Source organism: Dasypus novemcinctus, chromosome 6, assembly GCF_030445035.2.
Source record: "Dasypus novemcinctus isolate mDasNov1 chromosome 6, mDasNov1.1.hap2, whole genome shotgun sequence".
Taxonomy (NCBI): domain Eukaryota; kingdom Metazoa; phylum Chordata; class Mammalia; order Cingulata; family Dasypodidae; genus Dasypus; species Dasypus novemcinctus.
Genome location: NC_080678.1, coordinates 14,288,485 through 14,297,184, shown reverse-complemented (window position 1 = coordinate 14,297,184; position 8,700 = coordinate 14,288,485). Strand labels below are relative to the sequence as shown.

Below are 8,700 nucleotides of genomic sequence, written 5' to 3'. Positions count from 1 at the left end.
GTGAGTAGGGCGTCGGGCGAAAACGAAGAGGGGGCTGTATGTCTCTCTTGGGGCTCCGTAGGCTCGAGGGGGCGGGACCACGGGGGAGGCGTGTGCGGGACGCTGTGGAGTGGGCGGGGCCATAGCTTGGCTGGCATTTAGGCGCTGGCGCAAGGCCCAGAAGCTTAGGGTAGCGGTAGAGCTGGAAGATTGTGCTTTTCTTCCTGCGGCGCGACTCGGCTTGCGGCACCCATGGCGAGCACGGCTGTTCGGCTGCTGCGCGGCCGCGAGCTGGTGAGTGCACTGGCGGCGGGCGTCCTGGCGCGACTTTGGTTTCCGGCGGGGAAACCAAGGCCGTCGGCGGGGCCTTCTCCTAACCTGCCCCAGGCGCCCGCCAGAGCCCTTCGCCACATCCCCGGCCTGCACCTCCCTCACTCCGCGGAGTCCATCTCTGCGGACCCTGCGACCACAGGACGACCCCGACCCTCCTGCCGGTCTCAGGCAGGGTCGGACTCCGCTTCTGTACGGAAGGCTGGGGCGACAGCTGTGGGAAGGGGGCTGGTCTGGGCTAGAAGCTTCTTTGGCGAACAAACACCTTGAGCGGAGTGGCGAGGCACGTGGCCAGTTGTCCTTTGCTGGTCATTGAACCCTGCGAGTCCCCGAGTCTCAGATCTCTGGAGGCATTTTGTAGAAATGTCACCTCTCCTAAGCCCTGACCCGCCTTCTCCAGCGATTCCACGTCACCCGTCCCTCCCCTCAAAAAAGAAAGGCTGATGTGTAGATAAGCACGGTCTCGTTCTGTCACGTCTCTCAGTCCTCTCTTCCTCGGCCCTTCTCGAAAGTTAGGAAGGGTCCCGAGTGTTTGTCGGACTTCCCAGCCAGGGCTGGAATTCCCTCTCCACTCACCCGCGGCCGGTGCCTGCTCGTCTGCAGCGGCAGGACTCCGCGGGCCAGAGGGGAGCCCATTTCAGCTCTGCCGCCAAGAACCTGAGGTGAAACCTGCGGTCCAGGAACATCTGCTTTATGGACCTACTCAGACTTGGTTCTTTAACAGCCCTATGCCAGGGTTCCCAATGCCAAATTAAGTGTTAGAGTACCCTCTTCAGCCCTTTCCTGGCCTGCTTTCCAGAACCCTCATGGTTTTGGATACATTTCGCGTTTCTCCGCCCACTTCATTGGGAACTTTTCCACAACTGAAGTTAGCTCTCTTTATTTACTCGCCTTTTGCTTTAATAAGCTAAATATGCCCGGAGGCAGGACTCTCTACCTTTTCTTCTCACATTAGAGATAATTACGTTGACTGTTTTACAGGCTTGCGGTATTAAGAAAATTAGTTAAGTCATGTTAGTACATTGTTACAAAGGAACAGAAAGATGTTTCTCTGGTTAGTCTTTAATATTATTTTATAATTGTTTAATTATTAAACAATTATTAATTAAATTCCTTGGGTTTCACGATTTGAATATCTTAGTTTGAGAGCCATTTATTGACCACATATCGTGTAGTGCGCTTGGTGCTTTACCTGTGTCATTGCTTGTAATTCTCACAACCATCCTAAAGTAGTTTTAATCTTCAAGATGCAGAAGCTGATGCTGAAAAGAGAAAGTGACTTGCCCAAGTCACTCAGTAGAAAATGGTAACGCTGGTGTTCAAACTCTGGTCTGACTCTAAACTTAATCTTCATGCTCTATTTCCCTGTCCTCAGATGTTAGAGACTTATTTTTGTTTGGATTCGTTGGTTTTATTGTGGTTTTTAGTCCTTCACAGTTTTAAAAACTCTATTACATATATTCGGTAATGTAACTGAATGTTGACTGTGGCATAGTGGTTAAGAATCTGGGTTTTGCAGTCGGACTGCTTGGGTTTGAACCCAGGCTCTGTCACTTCCTAGTGGTGTAACTTTGGGCAGGTTACTTACCTTCTTTGGGTCTCAGTTTCTTCATCTGTAAAATAGATGAGAAAGTAGTACCTACTTCATAGGGTTGTTTTGAAGATTAAATGAGTTCATATGTACATGTAAGGCCTTTGGACCAGTGTCCAGTATAAGAACAGTCAGCAGTCAATAAATGTTAGCTTTAATCATTATTCAAGAAGTTTATCTTTTAATGGGGAATTTAGAACTATATTCAGCCAGCCTCATCTGATTTAGGTGTGATACAAATCCTTAGGGGTCCCTAGTCTGCCTTCAGCTGTTCTTTCACTGAGTTCCCTGGCATATCACCCCATGAGGATGGCACAGTCCCGCAGGCAGCCACAGTACTGCACAATGTGCTCATGTTGCAAGTTCTGCAGCAACCAGAGCACTCACCTTGTTTGTCTCAGGACTGTCTAGTCAAGGTGGACCCGCTTAGAAACAAGTTCACACCCTGTGTCTGAATCATAGCACAAATAGAAACGGCTAAAGACACCCTGGCCCAGAATGTTCCCCCAGCACCCAGTTGATGGGGACACTAGGAGGCTTGGTTGGCACATTCCTTTTCTGTACAGAGAGGGAGTTCTCAATATCCACACTCTGCAAGCACCGCGGGGATCCAGGTATTGCACAGCCAGACCCTAGTTCTTGCCATCTGTGCTGAGAGAAGTGGCTGGAGGGTACCAGGGTGAATAAGTTGCGTTGATGACACCATGTTCGTGGAACTGTCCTTGTTCTCATGGTGCCATCCTTTTAGTCTCATGGTGCATAGGTACATGGTAGTGCCAGGGGTGAGTTCTACCTTTGACTCCTTTGTCATAGAGCTGAGTTTCCCAATCCACATATTACTGCCTCTTATCTGGGAAGTTCTGAGTTTGGGGCATTCGTGATTTCTGGAAGGATGGGCTGTCCAAGGACTGGCAGCTTTCTGACAATTTTCAACACTGCTCAAGGGATCCAGCATGGACTGCTCCCTGGTCTCTGGGATGAACTCCCCCTCACTGTTGATGCTGGTGTAGGACCCTTGACAGGAGATGTCCTGCTGCCACTCAGGCACATAGCCAAGGAGCTTCAGCCAGGCTTCTGGAAGCTGTCAGAGGTGCCTGCTTCTGAGCTTGGGGGGCTAATGGATGGAATTTATATCCCCTGCAGACTGGGGCACCTTGATCAGCACCTGCTTGGACATCCCAGAGTGGGGAGAGGAACTGGTATGGTTTCTTTTCTGAGACAGCAACAACATCCTAAGGCTTTTTGTGATTGAGCTGCTATACAGAATGTCAGTTGCTTTATCGAGATCATCTTGGTTTTTCAGCAGGAGAGAGAGCTTATTGTTCAAATGATGGAGATGGAGAGGCTGCCCTAATACTGTCAACCCTTATGTTCCACATCTTCATATCTCACAGGCAGCTGGATGGTATAATTTGCCTCTCTCCCTTGTACTCAAACTTAATCCTGACATCACTTAAAAATTTCTTTCTCACTGGCCCCTTCCCATAAATTTGTTGTTACTGTGGGGCTATTCAGAAAGGCTGAGCTGCTGCTGTTGTATTTTTTCTATCTATTTGGGTGACCCTTGTGCTTGTTCTTTATGGTCTCAAATCCAGGCAGCCAGGGATGTCAGCTTATCTGGAGGGTCTCCAGAGCCTTCCTGATCAAGTCCATGGCAGGGACGGCCCCAGGCCTGGTTGCATTCAGCCTGGCATCAGCATGCCAAACCTTCAGCCCTGCAGTCGCTCCATCCAGCGATTGTTCTGCACCTAATATGTGCCTCTTAAATAAGATCTAGCAGCAGTTCTAATAACAACTATAATTTTGAAGTAATGATGAGCACAAAAATATCTTGAGATGTTTGCACCAACTGTGGTGCGTTATAAAATTTTTTTGGTGGCAGAGTCACAAATACAGCTACAGTAGTTTGTTACCTACATTCATAATTGAAGAAATGCTGTATTTCAGTTAGAGGTTAGTGCAAATAAAGATGTCATTTTTTCCCATCCAGACTGATGGAGTTTTGAATTCTGCCCACACACCCCAGGTTTGATCATCAATACTTCTGAGTGTAACAGAACTCTGGTCAGTTGAAAGAAAACACATCAAACTAAAGCTCTGAAGAGTATTTGGCAAAGCATAAATGACCATTATTCCATTCAAGTAGCAATTGCTGTCCTATACCAAAAAAAAAAAAGTTTTGATGTGGTATAATGGGTTATAACTGTGGAAAATCATTTTGACAGTGGACACCAAAGCTGCAAAGGCTAAGCTCAACACTATAGGGCAGGGGACATTAAAAAATTGTCAAAACCTCAGGCTGTGCATTTAAAGCAAGGTGTATTAGTCAGCCAAAGGGGTACTGATGGAAAGTACCAGAAATCTGTTGGCTTTTATGAAAGGTATTTATTTGGGGTAGAAGCTTACAGTCACAAGGGTCTAAAGAGTCCAACTCAACATACCATAAGAGGCACTTCCTCTCCCAAAGTCTGTTGTCATGTGTTGACACAAGATAGCAGGTGATTTTTGTGTGATCTATGTATCTTTAAAAAAAAAAAAGACGAAAAAAAAAATAGGTGATATCTGCACGTGTTCCACCTTTCTCTTCCTCTTAAGGCTCTGTGGGTCCAGCTTCCACCAATCTTAGCTGTAGGCTGGCATAAGGCTCACCTCTGTCCCCAGGGCTCATTTCTTTCCAGGCACAGCTGCTCTGGTCACTTCACAAGGTCAGCTCTCTTCCTGGGCCTCTGGTTCCTCTGTGTATCTTCTCTGTGTGTCTACTGTGTGAGAGTCTGTTTTATCAGCCCACCAAGAGGATGGGGACTTAACCCTGCATGCCCTAATGATATGGTCGAATCAAAGCCCAATCTAAACATTATTTTATTAAAGACGTCTCAACTGAATCTCATACAATCAAAGGGTATCAAGCTCAGAGGTACAGACCAGTTTATAAACATAAATATTTTTTTAATCCATAAATAATAACAAACTGCTAAACAAGGAAAGGAAAAGTTAACCTTTATAAAGACGAGCATACTAAAGTGAAAAGCAACTGTTTTTTTCCTGCAAGAAAGGATAGGTAATATCTCTCAATGCTTTGGTTAAAAATGGACTCCATGCATTAAACATATAGCTACTCTGTTTATGATGAGAACTTCAGTAACATTGTCCTGCATTCATGTACCACTTTTTTTTTGGTTCTTTTTTTTTTTTTTATTCTTTTTTTCATCTTTGTTTTTCTTCTTTTGTGTGCCACTTTTAAAAGTACTTTTGCCTCTCTTAGCTCATCCTGTGACTCAAAAATACTTGATATTTTTGAATAATCATATACTTCATCAAGAGCAGAATTGAGCCTAAGGACTTCACAATTGTGTTAGCCAAAAAATGGGTATCAGAATAATCAGGATTCTTGAGAAACAGAACCAACGGGGTATACATATATACATAAATATTAACCAACTTATTATAGGAGTTGACTGGTACAACTGTGATGGTTGGCAAGTCCACATTCCATAGGGCACTTAAGTTGGAAACTATGATGAAGGTAAAGTTGAATTCCCCAGAAGACGCTGCCAGCTTGAAGTAGAGGCAGTAATTCTTTCTAAATTCTGAAATCATTCTCAGTTTCTGGCTTTTAAGACCCCTGTCATTGCTGAAGGCAGTCTCCTTTGTGGATTTTAGATGCAATCAACTGACTATAGATGTAAATCCATGATGAAATACCATCACAGAGGGAAGCAGATGTGGCTCAAGTGATTGCGCTCCTGCCTACTACATGGGAAGTCCTAAATTCAGTTCCTGTTTGTTGCCTTCTAAAGAAGATGAGCAAGACAGCCAGCTGACAAAAAGGGCAGGCACAGTGAGTTGATGCAGCTAGATGATGCAACGAGAGACATAAGGAAGAAAACATAATGAGAGATACAACAAAAGCAGGGGGTGGAGGTAGCTCAGGGATTAGGCACCTCCCTCCCACCTAAGAGATCCCAGGTTCTGTTCCCGCTGGTACCTCCTAAAAAGAAGAAGAGCATACAGCTAGGGGATGGGGAGGAATAAATACATTTTTAAAGAAACAAAAACCCTTCACAGAAACATCAGGGCAGTATTTGCTTGACCAAACAGCTAAACACCATAATGTAGCCGAGTTGGCACATGAAATTAGCTATCACAGGGTATTACCCAAAGACTCACTGGCTTAAGTTTCTCAGTTTTAGGTTTGCTTTTTTAAAGATAAACTTGAGTACAAGGTGGTAAATTGACACTCTGTCTTGGGTTTAGTAAAGTAAATCACTTACCCTAGAAATAAGAAATTTGGGAAATGCATTGCAATTTTTGATATTTAACAGACAAGTTTCATGACCATTTTGATGAGAAGACTAATTGATTTATTCTTTAATTCATTCAATATATTGAGGACCTGGTTCCAGACTCCACCGCCAACCACTGAGCAAAATTTTTCCCTATTATCTTTCTGCTTCTCCATAATATTTCCATTCCTTCTCCCCCATTCTTCCTTCTTTCTTTGTGCCTGCTGCTACTGACCACTCTCTCTTTCTGCTACTGACCACTCTCTCTTTCTGCTACATAGTTGTACTTCTCTTTTGTCTGCCCTTTGTTTCCATTTCTTACCTCTTTTTTTCCTTTACCTGTTTCATTCTTTCCATCTGGTTTGTCAAGAATACCTCATATATTCCCCCTTCCTTCTTGTCCCCAAATCTCTTAATGAGAAAAAAAAAATGTCCATTTGTTTTGTCCTAAACTGTCTCCTAATACTGAAAACAAAAAGCTAGAAAAAGGGAAATATGTTTTTCATCTGACCAGCCACTGTTTTTTTTTCCCAGATGAATCCAGAGCAGAGGGCATCTGCTGTTAGGCATGTAATGACAAAGGTTGCTCAGTACTTAGGTAACAAAGATTTACAATGTTTTTCTTTTTTTTTCTTTCAATGTTTTTAAACGTGTTTAAACACCGTGATTCATTTTTTTCTCTTAACAGTCTTTCAGTATATAGGGAAAACTATTCAGAAAACATTGTATTATTATTATTGCATTTCTCTGATTTGCCTCTTTATTTTGCTTCTTCATCGTTTTTTTTTTTAAAGATTTATTTATTTTTATTTATTTAATTCCCCTCCCCTCCCCCGGTTGTCTGTTTTCTGTGTCTTTTTGCTGCGTCTTGTTTCTTTGTCGGCTTCTGTTGTCGTCAGCGGCACGGGAAGTGTGGACGGAGCCATTCCTCGGCAGGCTGCTCCCTCCTTCGCGCTGGGCGGCTCTCCCTATGGGTGCACTCCTTGCGCGTGGGGCTCCCCTACGCGGGGGACACCCCTGTGTGGCATGGCACTCCTTGCGCGCATCAGCACTGCACATGGGCCAGCTCCACACGGGTCAAGGAGGCCCGGGGCTTGAACCGCGGACCTCCCATGTGGTAGACCGACGCCCTAACCACTGGGCCAAAGTCAGTTTCCCTGCTTCTTCATCTTTGACTTTGTTTCTTGCCTATTGCAAGAGTTTGTATCTTATTGCCCTAACTGCTAAATCAGTAACTTCTCAGAAACTGGTGTGCTCATCCCGTCCTCTCAAACTCTCAGGCAAATAACCAACACTCAGTACATTCCTTTTTTTTTTTTTTTTTTTTTTAGAGGTAGCAGGGATTGAACCCAGAACCTCATACATAGGAAGTAGGCACTCAACCACTGAGCTGCTACATTCCCTTTTAATTGATGTTTGATTAGAAGGGAAGTATTAATTCTTTTTTAACAGTTTATTAATATGTAATTTGCATCATAAAATTCACTTATTTTAAATGTACAATTATTCACTGGTTTTTAGTAAGTTTACAGAGTTGTACAACGATCACTAGAATCCAATTTTAGAAAGTTCCCGTTATCCAAAAAGTTCAGTAGGCCATTAGCATTCATATCTCATTCCCACCACTAGCACTAGGCAACCACTAGTCTGTCTTTATTAACTACTTCCTGTCTTTATGGATTTCCCTATTCAGAACATTTTCTAGAAATGGAATCATATAATATGTGATCTTTTGCTGTTGGCTTCTTTCACTTACCATAATGTTTTTAGGTTCAGGAAAATACTAATTACTTGTTTCTTATGTACTGTAATTTGTAAGTATATGTGGAAAAAAAAAAAGAAAGGTGTAGCAAGCATTTAAAATTGGATGGTATCTTTCACCAAAAGTGTAGCTGAGTAGAACTGGCAAGTTAAGGGATTTGGAAGACTGCAACGGGGAGGCCCATTACTGACAAGAAAAGCTAGCTGACAGTTTAACTGAATTATTTTTACTACCACTAGTTGTAGAAATAGTAAATATTTATTGAGCTCTTCCTATGTGTTAGATACTATGCTCAACCCTTGATGTGGACCATCTCTTAATCCTCACACTATCTCACAAGGTACTGTTATGCATATTTTACAGTTGAGGAAATTGGGAGTTTTTAACTGAGAAGTTAAAAATCACTTGCCCAAGATCACATAGCTAGTAAATAGTAGCTGCTGGGATTTAAAACTCTCAGATGCCAGAACCTATTTTCTTAACCCTCGTGTGTGCTGTCTCTTAATGAGAAGCAGGAAGAAAAAAAAAAACATAGCTACTGGGGGATGGAGTGGGGGGTGTCAGGCTCAGGACCAACCAGGTAGCTCTGTGCCCTCATTTGTCCCTGTGCCCTCACAAGTTCCTGCCCACCAGAGTATTCTTTTTACAGTGGCCATTCTTAGACAGCAATAGGGTATTCTATTGAGATTTCCCTATTCAAGAAGTCAGTGAAATGTGAAATACATTTTGAGAATGAGTTCCATCTACAAAGTTGT

At 43.5% G+C, this 8,700-nt stretch overlaps 1 protein-coding gene, 1 long non-coding RNA gene and 1 pseudogene across 2 annotated transcripts in view; 2 read left to right on the top strand and 1 right to left on the bottom strand.

The window, feature by feature from the left end:
• The first annotated feature begins 81 nt into the window (after positions 1–81).
• ACADSB (acyl-CoA dehydrogenase short/branched chain) overlaps positions 82–8,700 on the top strand; it is a 62,476-nt gene continuing 53,857 nt past the window's right edge. Inside the window, exon 1 of the mRNA XM_004474594.4 lies at positions 82–273. Within this exon, the coding sequence (XP_004474651.2) occupies positions 232–273 (42 nt within the window). The 5' untranslated portion in view covers positions 82–231. The remainder of the gene's footprint in view (positions 274–8,700) is intronic.
• On the bottom strand, positions 2,197–3,502 carry LOC139439138 (mitogen-activated protein kinase kinase kinase 3 pseudogene; annotated as a pseudogene).
• LOC139439211 (uncharacterized) lies at positions 5,658–8,277 on the top strand. Its single transcript, XR_011648982.1, has 3 exons — positions 5,658–5,738; positions 6,718–6,781; positions 8,229–8,277. It is a non-coding gene; the product is annotated as an uncharacterized lncRNA (long non-coding RNA).